At 47.5% G+C, this 23,365-nt stretch overlaps 1 protein-coding gene across 1 annotated transcript; it reads right to left on the minus strand.

The window, feature by feature from the left end:
- Positions 1 to 713: 713 nt before the first annotated feature.
- NME9 (NME/NM23 family member 9) lies at positions 714 to 22,573 on the minus strand. Its single transcript, XM_057739686.1, has 12 exons — positions 22,543 to 22,573; positions 22,130 to 22,166; positions 18,161 to 18,218; positions 13,145 to 13,248; positions 12,011 to 12,082; positions 10,289 to 10,405; positions 9,142 to 9,217; positions 6,240 to 6,322; positions 5,810 to 5,902; positions 4,396 to 4,550; positions 2,855 to 2,991; positions 714 to 931 (listed from the first exon to the last, which is right to left on the minus strand). Exons 2-12 carry the CDS (start codon positions 22,160 to 22,162, stop codon positions 834 to 836), a joined length of 1,026 nt encoding a protein of 341 aa, XP_057595669.1. The 5' UTR covers positions 22,163 to 22,166; positions 22,543 to 22,573; the 3' UTR covers positions 714 to 833.
- Between the last annotated feature and the right edge of the window lie 792 nt (positions 22,574 to 23,365).

Here is a 23,365-nt window from a genome sequence, read left to right on the forward strand (position 1 = left end):
AACTAAGATCCTACAAGCCACACGGTGTGGCCAAACAAAATTTTTTTAAAAATAAAATTAGGCTTTAGCCAAAATCAGAAACCAAAGAAATGAGGGGAGAGGGGCATCAAGAAAATTAGATGAATCCTGTTTCCAAATGTAACCCCCAAGCATTGCTTTTTTTTTTTTTTTTAAAGGGTGATTGATTGATTGATTTGGGGCTGCATCAGGTCTTAGTTGCAGCACGCGGGATCTTTCACTGTGGCCCGAGGAGCTTAGTTGCCCAACCAGGGATCGAACCCGAGTTTGCTGCATTGGAAGACGGGTTCTCAACCACTGGACCACCAGGGAAGTCCCCAGCATGGCTCTCTGAACATGCCTTGATTCATGGAGAACCACACATGGTGAATCTGGCATGTTCCAGGACTGCCCGTGTGGCCGGGGTGGGCAGCATAAAGATTTAAAGCTGATTTATATCTGCCCCATAAGCCCGGGAAGTGTCACATTCAGTCTTGTTGCGCCTTTTCAGGTTCACTGTTAGCAGGTTAAGCGCTAAAATTGTTTTATCCATAACATAGATTTAATACTAGGGAAGCAGTGTCCTCTGTAACTCAGTATCCGAGACACCATATCCCAGCAGACTTCAATGACTGATGTCCATTTATTTTCTAAAATCCCAGAGGTGGCCAAAAAAAAAGTACATGTTCTATATTCGTAGAATATAGGCAGGAAAGTGGATACTGTTATTTTTATTCATGAAAGAGAGCTAAACCAAGAATGTATTGGTGCTCAAAAGAGGAAGTTCCAGTTCTGGAGGTTTTCTTACGTGCAGCAGATGCAGGTGCGCTGACTCTTCATCTCGTGGCCTCACCCTGGTCACGCGCCTCCTTGTCCACGTCCTCAGGGGAGCACAGCGCCTCACCAGGGCCCTCCGCTCCTTCAGCCTCTTGGCCTGCGGGATGACAGGTGCTCTGTAGGACTTCTTAAAACAGTCCTTTCCCACTCCCCCATCCCAGAAACTGTCCACAAAGGGACAGCAGAAAGGAGGAATCTAATTACACCTCAGGTGGTAAAGTTCGGGGTCAGGGTGGACGGAGCAGCGTGTGTGTTAGGGACTAGGAAAGAATTAGGAGAGGCAGTGACATTGGTTGAGCACTTAATATGTGTCAGGCCCCAGGCTAAGAACTTCACGAGCTTTGTCTCCTTTGATCTTCACAAGAGCCCTCTGAGGAAGATGATTATTATGGGGCTCCAATGGATCACTCATTATCTCCATTTCACAGATGAGGAAACTGAGGTCCAAAAAGGTAAGAAACTTTCCTGAGACTATTCAGTTAATAAATAGTGGAGCCAGGATTCAAACCCAGGATTCTGTCTCCAGGGCCCAGAAAAAGTGCTGGGTGCACAGGAAAGTGCAGGAAAGCACACTACTCCTGCAGCTGAGAAGACACGACACATACATCAGACAAATGGGCAGAACACCAGCACCCCAGTGAGGCTGCTTCAAGGTCATCCCCGCAGGAAGCTGTGCATTTACTCCCGGATGTGGTCTAGGCTCAGACCCTTCTGGAATTGTTCCCCTTGCTCATTGTCACCTGAGGCCAAAAAGTCAGGCTCACCATCTCCCAGCACTCTCCCCAGTGGCCCCGATGAGTGTGCCCAGCCAGTTTGCTCTCCTCCTTCCCCACAGTCATACTTGCTTGTTTACAATCACCCCCTAAAAGGATGAAGATGTCCCATGACCCTGGACACAAGGAAACACTTCGTGAGCTTTCCCTGAGGAAAAGCTGGTCCTCACAGTGCCACCCACACCAGGGAGTTCTTCCCGCAGAGGATGGCTTTGGAGATCAAGCGCGTACACTTGGATGTGCAGACTTGGGTCTCTGGTCCACACAGAGCTACGCTTCCAGGGTATCTCAATTCCCTAAACTCCATCACACTCCCAGCCTGTCCCTCAGTTGGCAGCAGGCAGTGCCAGGATTAAACGAGGGCCAGCAGGGGTCAGCTCCCGCCCTTCCTTTCCTTGCCCTTGAACCACCTATTACTTGGCTGGATTCAGATCTTGGGGAGACCATGATGAACATATCAAATATTAAGGTAAACATACTGGTTAAAACCCAAACATTCAGGTGCACAGAGGTTATTATCGTTTCAGATCTGCAGGCAGCCTTCTCCCAAGAATATCACCCTCACGTCCTTTGCTTTTCCCAGGACGTTCATCCCCTGGCCCCTTCCACCTCACCTCAGGCTCAAACCAGAGACATGCAGCTCGCCGGCAGGAGCAGCACGGGCCAGGCCTGGTTCTTCCGCTCGTGGAGAGGGGGTAAGTCACGTGCACTCTGAGCCCCGTGGGTTTCTCACCCAGATTTGGAGGTGGGGATGACCCAGCACACTTTTCCCAAAATGTGGGGTCCGAGGGATACGAGAGCCACGGCAGCTGTGGGCAGAGGGCCCTTCTGCCGTAACCCTCTGCTTCTCAGCGACCCCGCCAAGGACTTGGTGGGACGTGTGGAGCACAGAGGAAGTGAGGGATGACATCTGGCCTCTGCTTGGAAATGGGCTTCCAAAAAACTAGTTACATTTTCCAGGTGGTTTCCACAGGAGAATGCAAAGTAACTTTGCAAGGAGAGTTTGGCTTCAAAGTAAAAATGCAGCAAAAAATGTAATGAGGTATTAAAAAACAACACTGTTTCTCTGAAAACACAACAGAATAGGACGCTGCTTAAGTTACATAATGGGCCCTGTTTTCCCAGCAGGTCCTTATTAGACAGAGGACTTGGTTACCACATAGTTACCATCAGTAACCACCCCCACTCCCCACCGCCCCATCCCCACTGAAGATTTAATACAGACCAGATCTGCCTCTTTGACTTACCCAGAGGGGCTTCCGGAACCTGGTCTGAAAACTGAAAAGTGGGGAAGAGCAGGGCCAGTTCCCTGCGGGCGTCTTCCAAGTCCTGGCTTCCGTGGACCGCGTTAAAGGGCATTTCTGTGCCGTACTGAGCCCGGAGACTGGCAGCATGCAAAACGTACAAGAAATAATTGTCTCCTTTGAAAAGAAGTGTTTTGCTCTCTGGCAACATGGCCACCGGCTACCAATCAGCAGCTGGCACTTCTGTGACACGGCCTTCTCTGCTGGAAACGCTGAGAACAGCAGCAAGGACGATAGCAGCCGCGGTATTCTGGGCGTGTGGCCAGGGCTTCGAATACCTGACCTCATTTTACTTGTGCGGCATCCCTGCGAGGGAGACTCTGTCGTGATCCCCAGTTGAAATATACACGAGTTCGGCTGCGAGTCCAGGAGCCGCCACTTCACGGCTGTTACCGCCGGGGGCTAGGCCAGCACCCTGCCGAGGGCTTGGTGCCGGTGGCATAGTTAATCCCCCAAGGTCCCCTAAGATCATGTGAATATTGCTAGGACGTCCTGTATGTCAGACAATGTTCTAAGTTCTCTCTCTCTCAGTCCGAGGCAGGTCCTGTCCTACTAGGGTTCCCATTTTCCAGGGGAGGAAATTATGGCAGAGGGATTAAAGCATGGGTGACCAAGGTCACAGTTCGTGAGAGGAAGAAGGGAGATTCTAAGGTCTGTGCTCTTAACCACAACACTCTACGGCCTCCCACAGTAGGTGCTCACACCCCCATTTTATGATGAGAAAACTGAGGCTCAGAAGACCTAAGATCTGAACACTCAGCTCTTTCACCAGCCCAGGCTGCCTCGTGTGTGAATGTTCCTGGCCCCCCTACCACTATAAGGTCCAGTTGCAGTTACTTAGTCTCTTGCTAATTTCTTTCCTGTTGGTGGGGCCTCTCTCAGCTTCAAAGGCAGGACACAGTGGATCTGGCATTGGTGGTGCCAGGCTAAAAAGTCACACAGGGCCAGGGAGCAGACCAGGGCAGCCTAGTGCTGTGTGCAGAGCAGGGTGCTCAGACGCTAGGGGACCTCGGGACACCTTGGGTAGGGAGTAGGGGATGGGAGTGGAGGGGGTGAGTCTACACGGCAGACTCCTAGGCCCCACCCAGAGTCTCTGACTTGGCAGGCCTGGGTGGGGCCCTGGAATCTGTATTTCCTGGGTGAGGGTTGCAGGTGGCTCTGGGACCATGCCACGGGACCCTTTGGCTGCAGAGAGAAGAACAGTGAGGACCCAGCTGCAGCCTTCAGAAGAGGGAAAGAGGCAGCAAGGAGGCACCCATGAAGGGCTGTGGGGGCCGGATCATAGCGGGAGGATGTCAGGGTCTCTTCAAATACATAGCAGAGAGGTCAGGGACTCCCCTAATGTATAACAAAGAGGGAGCTTCATGGGCAGCAGAGCGCCTTATGTATCACCCATGATTCTGGGCTGAACCTCGAACAGGGCTCTCAGCTTCCTAGGATGCAGGTTTTGAGATGGATGAAAGGACCACGGCTGGTGACATCACCTGTCAGGCTGCTCCCTCCTTGCCACATCGGGGTCACAGGGCCCCATGAGGGTTCTCCAGGTGGTGACCACATCCTCGGTGCCCTCAGTCCTGGTGAGGATCAGGAGGTGGCTGGGTCCACTGCACATGTGATGTACCAGCTTCTCAAATGCCTCCTAACACAGGAAGGGAGGACAGTGAGCCAGGGCAGGGGCCCCAGGGCCTGCAGAGGGTCAGCGGCCCATCCTACCCTCAGGATGGGAGAGGGTCAGTGAGTGGCCTTGCCACCAGCCAGCATGCTGTGGATGGCCCCGGGAGTGGAGGATGCCCAACCACACCCAGAGAACCCAGGTATAAGTTAAAAGCAGGAAGATGAGGCTTTGAGTTGACTCATTTGGGGTTGAACATGAGATTATAATAAGTTAGGTAGGAGCATGTAGAAGGCCACACATATGGAAATCATGTGGGTGCTGGAATGCAGTTGAGACTTATTTTTGGCAACCCTTCCCGCTTCTTCAAGTCATTACTCAGCTGCATGCATGCGCAGTGAGGGCAAATTCTGGACAAAAGATGCAAAGAGACCAAAAAACCCCACTGCCACTTTTGAAGAGCCTGGAGCAAAAGGAGGGTACTGCGCATGCCCCCTGCACACACCACCACTCAGGGGTGGGCAAACCACCTAAGGCACCTCTCCAGCCCGAGCCCTAGACACACCCCTACCCTCACCCCGTATAAGGAACAAGCTCCTCCCCTCCCTCAGGGAGCAGGGAAGCAAGGGGACCTGTTCCTTGTTCTCGCTCCCCCCTGCTGCAGCAGGAGCCCCAATAAAGGCTTGCCTGACCAAAAAAAAAAAGTAGCAGTACTCAGGCTTCCTTTAGGGAGCAGCCCTTCCCCGTTTCACTTGGTCCTAGTCCGGCGACAATGCCTATCCACCCCTCTACACACGGGCCCTCACCTGAGCAGTGGGTTCCAGGCTAGGTCAACTAGACCCTCCCTCCCGGGTGAGTCTTAAGCGGAAACAGATGGAAAGTGGTTGGATCTGAGTCCCCCCGTGGCGGCACCTGAGGTGACTGTCCGTGAGGTTTCGCTCCCGAGATCCCTTCCCCTGCCTTGGTTCTTCTTCTCCCCACAGCTTCTTAAGCAACTCCTTCATCTCTTTCTTCAGTTCTGGGAGTCATGGAGTATGCCTCCGATAAATTCCTCATTTCATTACTTAAGTTAGAGTCAAACTCTCATCCTTGCTACCAAAGAAAGTCTCCCCGATGCAGCCTGTAATCATCATTCTGAGAGCAAGTTCGCAGCCCACTTGCTGTTCATATTCTTGTTCTTCATAATACTCTGTTTTCTCCCAAACTAATAGCAATCTATAAATACAATGTCGGAGAAAGAGAAAGAAATGAGAGTGTGTTGGATAAATGGAAGCAGAGAAGCTGACCTCTCCAGCTCTGTGTTGATAGAAAAGCCGCATTTCTGCTTCTGTCATGGTCCTCTCTTCATTTATTAAAATGTCAAACCCCGCTTCCTGGATCTGTAGGAGATATATATATAGATATATAGATAGATAGATAGAGAGATAGATATAGATATATAGATATAAAAGGGTAAAGCAAGCCCAAATTCACATTTCAATGTGTTGAGAGTAAAAGATGATGGAAAAGGCAACATTGAAAGCAGTGGAGACCCTCATCCTCATGATATCTCTTCCAATTCGATTTAAAAATTGTAATTGACTTAAATGGAATTTTAATTAAAACTCCTTAGAAGCCTCCTTTGCCCCTAGGACACTGCTACGTGATGCGCCACCTCGGTTTTTCCACCAGAGAAGACGTGAGGATAGGCTGTAAGGTAAGCGTTGTCTCTCTTACCTTCATGATAATCTCATCCATCTTCCCATGGGCCACCGCGTCTGGTTTAATGATTGCCAAGGTGCAGGGCTTCTCTGACGACACTGCAACAAGCCAGGGATGGTGCTGTCAGATGCTGGGCTCACAGGAGGCTCTCGGGAGACCCTCCGCAGGGACCGTGCAGCTCTGCACACAGCCCCCAGCTTCCCTCCCCTGGCCTCTTGGCTGAGCTCGTGCAGACCTGGACTCTAGGGCAGGGGTCCCCAACCCCCAGGCCAGGGACCGCTACCAGTCTGTGGCCGGGTAGGAACCGGGCCGCACAGCAGGAGGTGAGCAGCAGGTAAGCCAGCCAAGCTTCATCTGTATTTACAGCTGCTCCCCATCGCGCGCGTTACCGCCTGAGCTCCCCCTTCTATCTGCATTATGGTGAGTTGTGTAATTATTTCAGTATATATTACAATGTAATAATAATAGAAATAAAGTGCACAATAAATGTAACACACTTGAATCATCCTGAAACCACCCCCACCCCCCACCACCCCAGTCCGTGGAAAAATTGTCTTCCACGAAACTGGTCCCCAGTGCCAAAAAGGTGCTCTAGTGGATGCAGGGGTCTGGCTGCAGACCCCAACCTCAGCCTGGCTGCAAGGGCCATGGGCCTGGGAGGGAGGGTGTTGGGAGGGAGAAGAGGGTGGGAGATGGGGGAGGAGATTGAAGAGGACTCAGGAGCAAAAACCAGGAAACAACTGAAAGAGTCAGCCTGGAATGGGGGCAGAGCTGGAGCAGAGGCCACTCTTGTCCCTTCCTGTCACCCTCTTGTGATTTGTGGCCTCTAACTGCTGCCGACTGTGTTCTCCTCTCAGTGTGTCATTTGACTTTCCAGCACGTGGTCAATAACGGCTGCCCCAGGCCCCGAGTCTGCATGACTGTTCAGGGCCAGCACGTTCTACCAGGCTGCACCTTCAGTCTCCTCTGTCTCTGTTCACACTCCCTGAGAGTTGGACAGCACGTTGTTTGGAGCCCAGGGTCCAGTCATAACTCACTGGCCAGTCTACTGGTTGGCTGTGTCCATAGGTCCAAGCAGCTGTGGCGATGTGGGAGCTGCCGCGTGGCCGCCGTCTACTGCTCAGGCGCGAAGACGCTGCAGGGAGCCCCGTGTCTGGGCATAAACCCATCCCTGTCGGACTCCTGTTTGTATGGATTTGGCCTTGGGGAGCTACCACCGATTCTATATCTTCCATGGCCTATTGTCTCTTCTCAACTTTTATATCAGTTGTGTTGTAATGTGACGGTATCTGCATCCGAGGGGAGCCTCCTACTCCAAAAATCTAAAAAATGCAGGCTGCAAAGGTGTGAATCATTTTAAGTGGCCAATCTATTCACTTTTCCATGACCACCATTTCTAACATCCTGTGAACAGTTGGACTTTGAGGGACTCTTAGAATAAATCCCCTTATAAATTGATCAATTAATGAGACCTCCTAAAAGTATAGAGTGAGAAGAGAAGAGACCAGGGCAGGGGCCTTAAGAACTCCAGCCTGAAAAGGGAGCAAAAGAAAAGAAGCCAAGAAGGGGAGGCTGCAGAGAGGCCAGGGAAAACGAGAAGGAAAATGAGAAAGGTCACGACATCTCAGACACCAGATGAGAAGAGGGTTTTGAGTAGGAAGACGTTGTGGATGTTAGCCCAGCCCACAGAAGGATGCCACGGGCTATGACTAGAAACTGCCCACTGGATTTGGCACCAAGAAGGTCCCTGGAGCCCCGGGGAGCAGCAGGGTGGCAGGGGCGGAGGAGAGGGTGGCCTGAGGAGTGTGGACCAGGTTCAGGAAGCTGGGCCATGGGGAGAGGAAGGCTTAGGGCAAGGGTAGGCTTTGCGTAGTTTTCTAGGTGGAGAGACCTGATTTGGGAGGAAATATTGAGGAAGGGAGGAAAGAGGTAATCCCAAAAGGAGACAATCAAAAGTTTCCTGCCGAAGCCAAATCGCTGATATCCTTTTCACACTTGAAGTTTCTTGTTCTCCCAAACTGCACCTCTTCCCTTGTTAGACTCCAACTCAGACAGTCCTTGTCATCCACACACGAACAAGCAGCTTTTCTATTTCAGGCAGCAATCGGAACTTCCTTCTCTCTCCAGCTCGGTTCCTGAGCTGCACCCTGGTTTCCCCTGGTGTCTCAGGGACCATCAGGAGCCACCTTGCCAGCGGCAGCCTCTCTAACTTCTCTTCCCACTGTCAGGTCATGTTGTTCTCATATTAAAGGTTAAGGAAGAAGAGCGATGCCCAGGAGTGTAAAAATCCATGAGTTAATACTTGGGGCATAAGGGGAAGAGGGTGCAGGACTGTGGGCAGGAAAGGGGTTCAGTACAGCTGACTTTCTGACACTTCAGAAAAAAAGGTGAAAGAAAGAAACTCAAGCTCTTTAGCTCAAAGAAGGACTAAGGAAACACCACCATCATTACTTCAACTTGTTAGTGTCCCTCCCCTCCATTCTATTAAGGGAGCCTTTCCTGATGCCCAGAAATTGCCATGAAAGTCACAGCTGTTATCATTGAACATGATCAGAAAGCTGTGAAAGGTGCCCAGGATGCCCTTTAATGGCAGGAGGGAGACTTGACACAGTACGTTTGAAGTCAGGTGATTGGAGACAAAACGTTTTATGGGTAACCCTCCCAGAGTCCAGATCACGCACTAAACTGATTACTCATATGTTTTTAAAAAACACACCAGGGGCTTCCCTGGTGGTCCAGTGGTTAAGACTCCACGCTTCCAATGCAGGGGGCGCAGGTTCGCTCCATGGTCGGGGAACTAAGATCCCACCTGCCACGTGGTGTGGCCAAGAAAAATAACAACAACAACAAAAAGACCACACACATCAAACCCGAGTCTGCTCTGCCTTTTTGCCTCGCTTGCTGGTTCTGTACTCACCCACACCCTCGTTGTCACCATCTTCCTTTTCATGGGAAGAGCATTCATCTTCATCAGAGAGAGCCTCGTCTTTAATCTAGTACAAATTGGTCATGGACAGCAAGTAGTTAGCTAATTAAAACTCCATAAAGACCTTCAAAAACCAACAGAAGCTGGAAAGGTAAAGGTCCTAAATGCAGAGCAAAAGAAGAGGGTCAAGATTATCAGTCTTGGAAACTTTTCAAGTTCCTTTTGAATAGTTGGATGGTAAATCCATGCTGATCTTAAGGTTTAGAGTCTGCCTGTTTCCACGAGCATCAAGTAGAAACTAAGGAAAAAGAAAGACAAAATAGAGAGTTGTCAAGAAGACAAAGCAAGAATTGAAATGCAAGTAAACAGTAGGCAACAGGCTACACTGTGCAGGTGGTAAAGAGAGAGATCATTTATCCGTGGAGGACATACAAGCATCTGTGATTTTCTTTCTTGGGTAAAAATTGCCAGTTTTCTGGGGAACAAATATGATTTGATTCCACTCCATTCTTTGGAATTGAATGTGAAAACTTGAACAGTGAACACAGAACAATGTTAAGGCTCGTTTGGCAGCTGCTCAGGGCACCAGGAAATACTTCTTTCTACCTGTGTCAGTTTTCAAAAGCTGCTGATTTTTGGTGACAAATTCGCATTCCATGTTGTCCTGGAAATAACTTACCACAATCACAAGCAGTGCTGATCCTCTTTCTTGAAGTAATGACCCCTTTCTAGTTAAATAAATGAATCCTCTGGGATCACAAGTAAAACTCAGGAACAAGAAGGGAGGGCAGGTCACCAAGAGAGATTTCCCCATGAGGCTGACACCTTCTACCCACTGCTGGATTCATAACTTTATTTTCATTTCTGAATTTGTTGTTGGGGCTCCCAGAAATCCTTGTTAAGAGATGAAGTAGGGATGAAAGAGAAATGGATAAAAGACATTAAGGTATTCTGGATGAAGGGGTCGACCTTTTCAAAGATGATTTCCTAGTGGGACTTGCACCCTCCTCTGAGCCCTCAGAGGCCCCCAGGCACGGTGGGCATTAGTGCAGATTTCCAGGGACAGCGAGGACACTGGTGGGGCAGGAGAGGGACCTGCTGGCCTGGCCTGGGAGACACTTGTGAGCTGGCCGCTTACCACTCTCCGTTCTCTGCCTTCCGCCAGCACCCTCTTTTCAGCCTCCAGCTGGTCTCGGATGGTTTTCTGCAGCAGTGGGGCATCTGCACCTCTAACCACTGCCACCAGCTCACCTCCCTAGAATACAGCACAGATGTCCTGCTCAGACCACACGAAAGGCACCCTCTATCAGGAGACAGTGAGTGAGAGCTTTGTTTAGAAACGTGCCCAAGGTCAAGGTCCATGGACCCCAGGCCCCAGCCTCCAGCCACTTCTCTGCCCCCTACCCCATACCCCTCCCTTCAAAACTTCCTTCAGGACAGCAGGGAGTTCGCTGGGGGAGGACCAGAGCGTGCTGGGCTGTGAGTGACCACATGGCTCCTTCACCCAACAAGTATCAATGGAGCACTTACTATGCCAAACACCAAGACAGAGGCAGAGAATAGAAACACTAAACAGGAAAAGACATAGTCTCCACCCTCAGTGAGTGGGGTGGTGAGTGGGGAGAGAGGTGGTCGTGTCAGAGAAACAATTGCAGTAGAATAAGAACGTTGCTTTAATCGGGGCACTTGGGATTTGGGGCAAGAATTGATCCCCAGCTCCACCTGGGGAGGTCAGGGAAGACCTCATGGTAGAGGTGGTGTTCCCGGTGAAGCAGAGGTTCCCACCTTCACTTCAGCAGGCTCCATGCCTGTCAGTCCTGGACGTTCACGTGCACTGGATCCTCCTGTTTCCATCCCACCCTCGGAGGACCACCACTGTGTGGCTGTGATGAGCCGCCACATATTCCCTCACAGGCGGTTATGATTTATGCTTTAATTCCACACTCTCTGGGCTCAAGCAAGCAACCCCCTGCGGTAACGATCCCATTTCTGCAGCTGAGCTCTGATGCCGGTTTGGCTGGGGACGCGTTCATCTCAGCGCTTCCCGCTCCTCCTCCCTCCCCCACTAAGTTTCTTCATATAACTTCTGTCCAAATCCAAAGCTCACATTATGTTTCACCATAAGCTTCCAGCTGTAATACTTGCTTGCAGCGCCGAGGGCAGGAGCCTGAAGGTTTCCAAACTAAACAACCCCAGCCCTGATGGGCAGACCCCAGGTTCCCTGACTGTGCGATGAGGGGCTGGACCAGGTCAGCAGGAGAATTTCAATCCATTGTCTTCAGGGTCTGGCAGGTGACCTAATGCCAGGAAGCCAGGTGTGAGATGGTGGGCCCTCGGGGACCTGGAGCCCTGCGTGGATGTCACAGCCGAAGGCAGTCAGATGCCCTTTCAAACGCTGAACCACTGGCTGTCATCAATCACCCCTCTTACTTCTCACTTTGTATCAACATATCTTCACATTTTACAGTGAAACGAAGGTGAATACAGAGCTTGTCTACCCCACGAAGGATATTCATGTTTGCTGAAAGGTCCCCTCTGTGGAGCAGAGAGTGGGACTCTCCAAACTGCGCCGAGAGTGAGACCTCAGTCAAGAGGTTCACGAGCCAGAAGGAGCACAGGCCCCTGATCGAGGCCTGCCCTGTCCCGAGGAGAAGACCCCGAACCCAGAGTGACCGCCTGGAGTTCTGCCCGCAAGCAGTGCCATGATTAAGGGCATCTGTCCTCGACCAAAATAACAAATAGGGTCAGGAAGAAAACAACATCACTTGCTGGGAGCAGTGTGGCCTCTTGGTGAGAGGCGTCTACCTGAACCCTCAGGATGGGCAGCCGTGGGATCGTCCTGGACTGAAAATGTACTCACTGCATAAAACAGAAAGGTCGGCTCGCACCTCCCTCGGTATTTTTCGAGGACGTCGAGACAGTCTGCCTCTGCCTAAAGGAAACAAGCTGTCAGCACGGCGGGTGCAGGGCAGGATGGTGGGAGAATAGCGGGGACACACATACACCGCACACACACACACATCACACACATACATTACATATAACACATGCACGCACATGTGCACGCGCACACACACATACTGATTGCCCTCCTCAGCTGGAGCCCTGGCCTGCTCTCTCTCATGCTGCTCCTTCTACGGTCTTTTCATAAGAATCTTTTTTTTTCTTGTTATATTTAATTCTCTCCAGTATATTTATTGAACTTTAATTGAAAAAAATTTTTTTTCATCAGAATCTTAACAACTATCCTGTCAACACATCAGTAAAAAGTATTGCCAGTGTAGTTTCTGAGGAATAACATCAGGAGGAAATGACAGTTTCTCCTGCTCCGGGTCAAGGGAGCTCCACCTCTCACATCCCACATCCGCCCAGAGTGGCAATGACAGACGAGGGTCCTCCAGCTCTGCCCCCGTCTGATAAAGCTCCCCATCCAGGCCCTACCCCGCTCGCTCCACAGAAGCCTCACAACCCACTCCCATGGGAGGGGTGCAAGCCCTGGGAGCCCAGCTTCTCGACAGTTACTGCGAGGGAGAGTCTCGCCTGCATTTGCTGTCTCTGAGCCTCAACCCATACAGCTCATCCAGTGTCTCTTGCACGCTTCTCTGGAAGTGATTCCCATTTCCATACACTGATCCAAGTAAACATTTGCTCATAAGTTCCCCTTTAAGGAGCAAGGATGGAAATCTTAAACCTTGTGCCCTGGAAGTAAAACTTCAGGATGCGCAGCGTCCACGAGCCAAGGAGGAGCACTGGCCTTAGCGTGGCCGCACGCCTTCCCAGCTCCAGCATCAGGGGCAGCCGAGCCCACAGGGACTGTCGGGAGGCGGGGTGGGGAGGAAGCCTCCTCTCTAGAGAAAGTGGTATCAGCAAAAATAATCCACAACAGACGCCTCGTCGATGATCTGAAAAAGGCCCCTCAAACTTCCTGTTCCTGTTTTTAAATTTTTAATTTTTTTACGATGTTGTGTGACATTCTGCTGAGGGAGGATCTTACTAATGCAAAATGCAGAAGGTCCAGGCCGACCTCCATCCTCATCTTCTGGAAGAGGCTCACCACGGGCTTGCAGGGGCCGCACCAGCCTTGGTAGACGTCAACCACTGCGTGGAACCAAGAAGCAGGAGCGCTCAGCCGGCAGCAGCGCCCAGCATGCCAGGCAAAATTGATACTTGCACATTCCAGCCCCCTCCAATGGACATCTGTTTGCAGGGATGTTTATTGAATGGTTAAAGGGATTTATTATCCCAGCAGAGCATGAGTGAGCATGGAAACACAGCTTTCCCTCATTCTTATGAACTCAGTGTTCCAAATTCTAAACACAGTGAAGTGAGAATAATGAAAATCACTTACTTAACATGGATCCTTTGCCTTAAGGAATTTTCAGCTACATTCAGGGTCAAGCCCTCAGTAAATATTTGAGCTGGACTGAAACTGTCTCTTCTAAAAGGCATAGGTCACTGTAGGTGACCTATCAGCATACAATCAACTCTTAGCTACTTCAATAATAAACACAGCATTAACCTTTTCTCCTAATAAGTTAAAAGCCACTTGCTTTGGGTAAAGGAGAGTTTTTACTTACTTTATCAAATGAACACCATTCTCCTGGAAAGTGAACCTGAGAGAGACCTAGGTGGAAACCGGGGCCCCTTTTTCTACTTTGGTCCCAGTCTCTGGAGTGTGGCAGGACTGGGTGTGAGAGACCCTCTCTTCTGATTGTACTAGACCCCGAGGCCTATAAGGAGCAAAGCAGCAAAGCCAACACATGTGCACCAGATACACGCAGGACCTGCCCAGCCCGGTCAGACGCAGCAAGTCAGTCACATTTTAAGGAAGGATGTCTTCCTAAAGACCTCAGCACTCAGAACTCAGGCCTGATCCACACAGGGGGCATTTCTGTTCGGCAGCTAGAGTGCATGCTCATGGGAAGAGAGTGTGGACACTGCTTATAAACTATCAGCCCTGCCAGTTTTAATAGCATGCAGTTTGTGATTTTACTTTTTGAAGATTCACGTTTCAAAATTTTCACATCATATGAGGATGATTAATTACACATGATGTAAATGATCTCTTTTTCTTTTTCTTTCTTTGGCCACTCTACATGGCTCGCAGGATCTCAGTTCCCGGACCAGAGATTGAACCCGGGTCCTTGGCAGTGAAAGTGTGGAGTCCTAACCACTGGACCACCAGGGAATTCCCTAAATCATTATTAAAATCAGCATAGACTCTGGCAGCACAGTCTTAATGCTGTGTTGTAGGAATCAGGGGAGGAGGCTTCCCATTGGCGGGGTGACTTGCATTGGGCATTGTGGAAATGTCAGGCGTGGATGTGCAGAGAGGGAGGCCGTGGTGGGAAGCGTGCTGGGGGAGTTCAGGGGCTGCTGGGATTGGGCTGTGGGAAGCGGTGGCAGAGATCACTGGAGGAGCAGGGAAAGTGGGTTTGAAGAACTCCATCCCGATTTACTTGGCAACGAGGATTCACAGTAAGTTTTAGAAAGGAGAGAGAATTAACATTTACTGAGCTACAAGAGGGCGTCTGCTCTTTGCTTTTCTCTCAAAAAATCCAGCCAGATACGTATCATTATCCTACCATAGGAATGAGGAATGAAAGAACCAACCCAAGTTTAAAAAAATAAAATTCTCAAGCAGTAGAACCAAGTTTTGGAGTGAGGCTTATCTGATGCCCGTGCTCTTTCAGTGACTCCAGGAAAGAAGATACACAATTTCAAGGGTATTGGTTAGTTCAGCCAAGCAACATAGTTTTGCAGAGAAAGTGAGAGCCAGATGGGTTTGGGAGGGACGAGGAAGCCAGACACAGGGGTGGCAGTGTCGAGGGAGGGAAGGAACAGAGGAATCCCTGAGACTTTGAAAAGGAATTAGAAAGACTGGAGGTGACAGTCCTGTGGGTGTGAGAAGGACCGCACCTTTGAGCCCAGCAGAGAGGAAGAACCGGGTGGAAGCAGGGAGAGAGCGTTTGGGGAGGGAGGAAAGTGAACTAGATTCCAGACATGTTGCATTTCCAGTAGCAACCAGAGAGTCTAAGGCAAATGGCCCCAAAGGCAACCAGACACCAACAGGGGCAAGAGAGAGAGGTTTGGTGCTCCTCGGCATCCAGGTGGAGGATAAAGCTCTGGACTTCTTTGAGGACAGCGGCTTCACAGTTGAGGGGTTTGGAGATTTCAGTAGACCACAGTCATGGGAGAGACAGGCATTTGGGTCATGCCAGGAAAAAGTCCTTGAAGACTCAGAGGACCCTGTATCCAGGTCCACCAAAGAGAGCAGGTTTCAAGCCCCAGGGGGAAAAAATTGGGACCCAATTAGCTACCAATCTCTACGCAAGATTTGCATTGCTAGGTCAGCCTAGTCATTTGTATCAGATTCTCATCTCCTCTCGCACTCCCTGGCTCTACAAGGAGCAGTGGCAACAAAGGTGCGTTTCCCATGGTTATGGGGGACAGGGGATTGGGGATTGGAGAGGAAATATATGAAGAGATTGACTCTGAAAGGCAGAAAACAAAAAGAGAAGGAAGGAAAGGAATGGCCGAGAAAATGAAAAGCAGGGGGCGGTGGGGTAGTGTTCATCTGAATAGACTTTTGCATGTTTGAAGGCAGATGGAATTGAGCCGGCAGAAGGCAACAGTTCCAAGATGGTGGCTGACTTTAGAAACACATCTTTGGGACTTCCTAGGTGGCGCAGTGGTAAAGAATCCGCCTGCCAATGCAGGGGACAGGGGTTTGAGCCCTGCCCTGGGAAGATTCCCACGGAGCAACGAAGCCCGTGCACCACAACTATTGACCCTGTGCTCTAGAGCCCATGAGCCACAACTACTGAGCCCATGTGCCGCAACTATTGAAGCCCACGCACCTAGGGCCCGTGCTCCACAACAAGAGAGGCCACTACAATGAGGAGCCTGCGTACCACAATGAAGAGTAGCCCCCGCTTGCAGCAACTAGAGAAAGCCCATGTGCAGCAACGAAGACCCAAGCAGCCAATAAATAAATTTATATTAAAAAAAAAAGAAAGAAACACATCTCTGCTGGTTCTAGAAAGAAGGAAGAGCATGTCTTCTCGTGATTGCTTGATGAGGAGGGGCAGATGTGCCTCTGCTATCTTCAGTCCATGTGATTCCCTTGTGCTATGCTTTGAGCAGGGCTCGACAAAGTCCACGCTCAATAGATCTCAGCTATGATCGCATAGGGGGCTTAAAACATGGCAAATTCTCAAAAAAATGATGAGCTGGTGACTTTCTTACTGTTGTTAAAGAAATAGAAGTCCTGGTCGTTTTGCCCTGGAGCCATGTTCTGGTTGCACAGACGAGACACATGGACAAAATAGTGATGACCTGGCACCATCAACAAAGCTTTGTAATCCCTCAAGTAGTAGAGTGTGGCCAGACTCACACCCACATCCTGGGTCAATGCAACCGCGTTTATTAAGTACTCGCTTGGCCCAGCCTGGACACGTCTGCTCCAGATGGAGAAGAAAAAAACAATGGCCTTGTGTTTAGAGGCTGGGGGAAAGGATGGAATGCCCACCCGGACAGGGGTCACACCAGGCTGGGTGTGTGCTGGCCGGCTGAGACAGAGTCCCACCCCAAATGCCCTAGAGACGCCAGATGGAAGTGACCTCACAGAGGTTCAGAAAGATTTCATGCAAGGAGGTTGCTTTAGTGCTGCCCAGGAATGAGAAAGATTTCTACAGGCTGTGATGGGACCATGATATTCCCGGTAGTAGAACAACATGGATACAAGTGAAGAAGTGAGGAAACTTGTGGCATGTTTGGGAAACAGGTTGGAGTCGAGGACACACCCCAGGGAACAGTGGGTGACAGGGCTGGAGACACAAATTGAGTCTTGAGAGAGGGATGGGGCGGCGGGCTTGAGTGCTGAAGTTATGGTGGGACAGTGGGGTGGGGGTGCTGGCGATAGAGAGAGATGAGAGCAGATACAAGCTGATGGAGCAGATGTATTTATAGAGAGAACTGAGCAAACACAAAAATGTAGCCCAGAGGTCTTTAGAGGAAAAGAAGCAGAGAAAGGAAGAGTGGGGGAGCAGCTGTGCTGGGCAGGCTCTAAGATGCCTCCAGTGAGCCCTGGCTCCTGGGATTCATGCCTTTGTGTAATCCTCTGCCCTTGAGTGTAGGCTGGACCCAGTGCTTCTAACGAATAGAACGAGGCAAAAGTGATGGGATGTTACTTTTGAGATTAGGTTACGCAAAGGCTGTGACTTTCATCTCTCTCTCTCTCCCTGCCTCCCTGAGCCCTGCTTTGGGGGAAGCTGCCATCCAACCAGCAAGGACCTAGGTCCGGCCGCCAGCCACAGGAATGGACTTGGAAGTGACCTTCTAAGATCTGCCAAAGCCACATGACTGAGCTTGGAAGTAAATTCAACTCTAAGTTGAGCCTTGACATTCTGTCTGACTCCTTAGCTGCAGCCTTGTGAGAGACCCCAAGTCAAAGGCACCCAGCTAAGCAACCCCTGGATTCCGGATGCACAGAAACCATGGGATAATAAATATTTAGTGGTATAACCACTACGTTTGGGGGTAAATTGTTGCTCAGCAATAGATAATCGATACAAAGAAGATAGTGACAAGGAGGCCCAGTGACAGTGGCTGTGCTGTCAGCCCCTGGGTCCACTCACTTGCGTTGCCTGGCTCTCCTTCAAGCCCTTGAGTTCCAAGAGATTCCATATTCTTTTCAATACCTTCCCCTTTTGTGCCTTAGATAATTAGAAGAGGTTTCTGTTCCTTAACACCAAACAAGCCCTGAGGATGACAGTCAGCTCTAAAACAAGGGAACCCTGATAGCCAGTAGCACTGACTAGTTTCCTGAACCAAACTCACAGATATTCAAGTCAGATATGGATATATACACAAAGAAATTACCTGGTTCTTTATTTATGAAACTCAAGGTTATAGGGAAATGATGCTTTTTGCAGGTTTTCTCTTCATGACTCAATATGTCATTTAGCAATTTTGAAAAGGATGGATCAAAAAAATTATCTTAAATTACCAGTTAGTCCTTTGGAACTAAGCATTTCCTCCCAAAGTTCCTGGGTGCTGATGTTGACCTAGCATCAAAGAGGAACAAACACTGTTATTGAGGGCACCAATGGGGAGACAATTTTATGTATTCATTTGCTCCAAATATCTACCTATTCTGTTCTCTCACTCTCTCTCTCTCTGAAATACTTACAAATACAGCTCAAGCTATCATCTTTCCCCAATCATCTTTTCTCTTTTCTCTCTCCTCCTGCCTTCATCCCCCAGAATAACCACTATCCTAAGAAATCTCATTTAAAAATTTTTTTAATTTGTTACTTGTCCAAAAACAGTATATGAAATTGTTTCATGTCCATAAATATGCATAAGTAGCACCATACTGAAGATAACCTTTTGCAATTTGTGTTTTTACTCAACATTAAATTTTGACAATTATCTGTATCTGTGTACAGAGAGGTACTCCTTTTTTTTGTTGTTGTCTTTTTATACATTTTATTGAGCTGTAAATTATATATATTGAGACACACAGAGCTAAACTGCTACAAATCAGTGAGTTTTGACAAATGCATACATCTGGGTAACCACACTCCTACCACAATACAGAACATTCCATCTTCCCAGAAAGTTCCCTCCTGTCTCCTCCCAGTCACTCCCTACTCATCATCCCAGAGAAACACTAATCCACTTTCTGTCATAATAAGCTCATTTTGCCTATTCTAAAACTTCATATAAATGAAATAGTACAGCATGTCTTATTTTGCACTGGCCTCTTTTGCTCAGCATATTTTTGGTGTTCATCTGTGTAGTTGTGTGTCAGTGGTTCGTTCATTTTTATTCCTGAGTGTGTTCCAGTGTATGACAACATCATAACATGCTTGACAGAGTTTGGGGCTCTTATGCATAAAGACTTAGGAACATTCTTGTTAAATCCTTTTGTGTTCATGTTCTCATTTGTCTTTGGTAAGTAAATACCTAGGAGTTAAATTGGTGGGACATAGGGTAAGTGTATGTTCACTTTAATAAGAAACTGCCCGTGCTTTTCCTAATGTGCTTGAACCATTTTAAACTTCTATCAGCAGAGTATAAGAGTTCTGGTTGCTCCACATTCTCACCAAATGTAGTGCTGTCTTTGAAATTTTAGCCACACTATTGGTGATGTAGTGGTATCTCAATGTGGCTTTCATTTCATTTCCCTGATGACTAATGGCATTGAGCACTATTTAATGGGCTTATCAGTCATTTGTATATCTTCTTTGAGAAGTGTCCATTGATTTTCATTTTCTTAAATTGGATTGTTGGCCTTTTTATTATTAGGTTACATATTTTTTTTGGTGGGGAACAAGTTCTTGTCAGAAATATGTATTGTAAAAAAATGCTAAGTCTGTGGTTTGCCTATTAATTTCTTAACAGTTTTTGTTGAGCAAAAGTTTTTAATATTGATGAAGTCAAATTTATCAAATTTTAATTTTATGGTTAAGGCTACTATGTCCTTCTTAGGAAACCTTTCCTCAAAGTCATAAAGAGGCTCTCCTATTTTCTTCTGGAAGCTTTATAGTTTAAGCTTTCACATTTAAGTCTGTGAGTCATTTGAAATTAATTTTTGTCTGTATTGTGAGGGAAGGACTGGGGTTAATTTTTTTTTCCATGTGTAGGCATAGTTGTTTCTGTAAAATTTACAGAAAAGATTTATTTCCCTATTAAATTGCTTTGGCACCTTTGTTGAAAACCAATTGATTGCATAAGTATGGGTTTAATTTGGACTCTATTCTGTTTCATTGACCTATTTATCTATTCTTATGCCATACTTATACTATACTATTCTGATTACTGTAGCTTTATGATAAGTCTTGGAATTCAGGCAGTGTAAGGCTTCCATATCTGTTCTTCTTTTTCGAGATTGTTTTGGCTATTCAAACTCTTTTACATTTCCATATACATTTTAGAATGAGCTTGTCAATTTCTGCAATTATTTTAATTGGGATTGCATCAAATTTATGGATCAATTTGGGATAAAACTGAAATCTTAACAAGACTGAGTCTTCCAGTCCATGAACATAATGTTTCTTAACATTTATTAAGTATTCCTTAATTTTTCACAGCAATGTTTTGTAGTTTTTGGTGTGTATGTTTTGCACATCTTTTGTTAAATATATCCCAACATCTATATCGTAACAGTTGGATTTATTGCCATTTCTTCACATTTTTCTCTTATCTATCTACAAAGTTTTTTGGTCTATATCAGAAATGAAAATCAAAGAAATACACAGTATATTATAAATAGCACATTATTAATAGTGTACAATTTTGTTTTTATTAATGTTTTTATTTGGAAACAATTTCAAACTTACAGAAAATTTGCAAGTACAGTGTAAAGAACTTTTTCTTGAATTATTTGAAAGTAAGTCACTAATCTGATTTCCCATTATCCTTGTATTATTCTACATAACCACAGTACAATCATCAAAGTCAGGAAATAAATACTGATATGTTATTACTATCTAATCCCCAGACCCCATCAAGTTTTACCAATCATCCCAATAATGTCCTGAATAACAAAGGATCCAAACAGAATCATGTGCTGGATTTATCTGTCAAGCCTCTTTAGTCTCTCTTAGTCTGTAACAGTTCTTCAGTTGTTCTTTGATTTCCATGACCTTGATACTTGCGAGGACTACAAGAGGGTTGTTTTGTAGGGTGCCTCTCAGTGTGGGTGTGTTTGATGTTTCCGCCTGATTAGATACAGGCTGTGCATCTTTAGATTGGTTGGAATGGTTGAATTCGTTGGAATTAATTGGATTTGTTGGAACTGATTAGGATTAGTTGGAACTAGTTGGATTGGTTGGAATTAGTTGGATTGTTGGAATTGGTTGGATTGGTTGGAATTATTTGGATTGGTTGGAACTGACTGGATTGGTTGGAGACAGAGGTTACGTGATTTAGCCAAAGTCTCAGAGTTGGCTAGAGAAGAGTCAAGAACTGCATCAAGTCTTCGACTTCCAGACAGAAGCTCTTCCCTTCCCAGCCCACCCCACGCCCTGTGTACTATCCTTAACCTGACATTGCTTTCTCCTTTTTAAAAATCACTAGGCTTTTGAAATTCACATGTAAAGTGCTGGTGCCACAGAGAACAATAAAGAAGAAATCAGATGCCTCAAGACCACTGCCACCCTATTCTCCAAGAGGTGCCTAGAACCTCAGCATGTATGTACCCTGATGGGCTGAACTGACTACGAGACATTTTAAAGCTTGCTTTAAAAGGTACGCATATTACACATCATTCAGACAGTCTTATGATAAATCCCCCCATCCCACTTTCAGGACCCATGCCTGCACATTTTTTAACATCGCTTTAGAATCAACCACTACTTATTGTCCAGGACTAGGGAAAAAAAGAGCAGATGCTGGCTTATGAATTCACTTGTTACAGGCACAAATGAGGTAAGGCACTCTATAACAAAATGTAGACCATAACATATCAAAACATATTTCTTGAATAATCAAGTGATTTTAGAGAGCAGTGGTGGGAGAACTGGGTCTTCCGAGAGGGCATAGTTACAGACACATGCCCAAACTCAAAAGAACATATACCATATTCCCTCAGCAAGCTGCAATTATACTTCAGTAAAAAATATGTCACATCAAACTATACTGATTCATATTTTCTTGTTTTTTTAGTTTTTTTTTTAAATTCATGTTTGGGTTTTATGGTTGTATAAACACTAAAAGCATAAACAGCTTTTATCCAAGTTTATGTTTGTTTATATTTAAGTGCACAAAATTTGTCATCACTAGAGGTCCGAGATAAGTTTTTTTTTCCTTTAAGACGGAAGGGTACAATATTCAAGTTTGAGAACGCTGCCTGTCACATACTACTGGCAAACAGAACATCATTTTTATCCTGCACTTCGGGCTCCACACCATCCTTCTCGCCCCCAAACCCCAATCAAATGCTGGAAGCAAGCTCCCCTTTGAGGCTCACCTGCAGGGCAGTTTCCTTCTTCTTGCTGCCCATGGCTCTGCAAAGAAGACAGAAGCTCTGTTACTGACAAAACGTTGCCCTGATCGGCAAGCCGAGAGACTCCTTCAAAACTCCCCACCCCCACCCACCCCCGTCCCTTTAAGTTAATTATGAATGGCAGCAAATAAACGCAGTGATGCAAAATGGACACCCACGGGGGAAGCAGAACTTGCGGCCGGATGGTTCATAGCTCGCCAGACGATTTTCTGCGGGTTTGTGGAGCCCCTTCCCCACCCCAGAGCTGGCCAAGGGGTACTCGCAGAGGCCGGAGGCCGGGCTCCCGGGCGTGCAGCCCGTCAGGCGTTGGAGCGACTGCTGAAGAATTCGGGCGGAAAAAGCCACAAAACCCTACTATCCCTACTGTTCCAACTTACTCCTGGGAAACAGCCACTGCAAACAAGTACACGGTCCTCAGCATGCAGCGAGGGTTTCCAGTAGAGTCCGCCGCTACCCAGCCACGGTCGTCATGGCAACACAGAGCCGCGCTAAGGCGGCCAGGTAATAAGAACACACAAAAGCCACGCCTACTCCGGGCCCTGCGGAAAGGCAGGAGGGAGTCCCTCCCCTTGCTGTCAGAATGGGACTGTAGGAACGCTGAAGTGTTTGTCCCTGGGACATTTGGACCCACCAAGCAAAGACCCGGTGCATTCATGTACTGTACAGTTGCGTCCTAGAATCCCTGCATCCCTTCTGTCACACCAGGGCTGGCATGCGGCTCTTCTATTGTTACTTAATACATGCCGGGCAGAGGTGGCTCCAGGTTTTGAAGGATTTGAAGAGGTTCCCTTTAAAACAAAGAATTCAAAATTACAAATTCAAAATTAGATATGAAAATCGAGTGGAGCAAATAGAAAACAGTTACAAACAGGGTGTGAATGATCTACACTAATTAAAAAACAGAAATTATCAAGGGATAAAAAACAAGGCCTAACTCTATCTACAAGAAATCCACTTTAAATATAAAGACATAGGTTTAAAAGTTTCAAAAAATAGTTAAAAGTAAAGTAAAAGGGTGAAGAAAGCTGTGCCATGCTAACACTAATCAAAAGAAAGCTGGAGTAGCTATATTAATTTCAGGCAAAGCAGATTTCAGTACAAGGAAACTTATCAGGGATAAAGAGAGGGCACTCCATAATGTTAAAGGGATCAGTTCTCCAGGAAGACATAACAGTACTTACTATATAGGCACCCAACAAC

This window comes from Hippopotamus amphibius, chromosome 6 (assembly GCF_030028045.1).
Source record: "Hippopotamus amphibius kiboko isolate mHipAmp2 chromosome 6, mHipAmp2.hap2, whole genome shotgun sequence".
Classification (NCBI taxonomy): Eukaryota; Metazoa; Chordata; class Mammalia; order Artiodactyla; family Hippopotamidae; genus Hippopotamus; species Hippopotamus amphibius.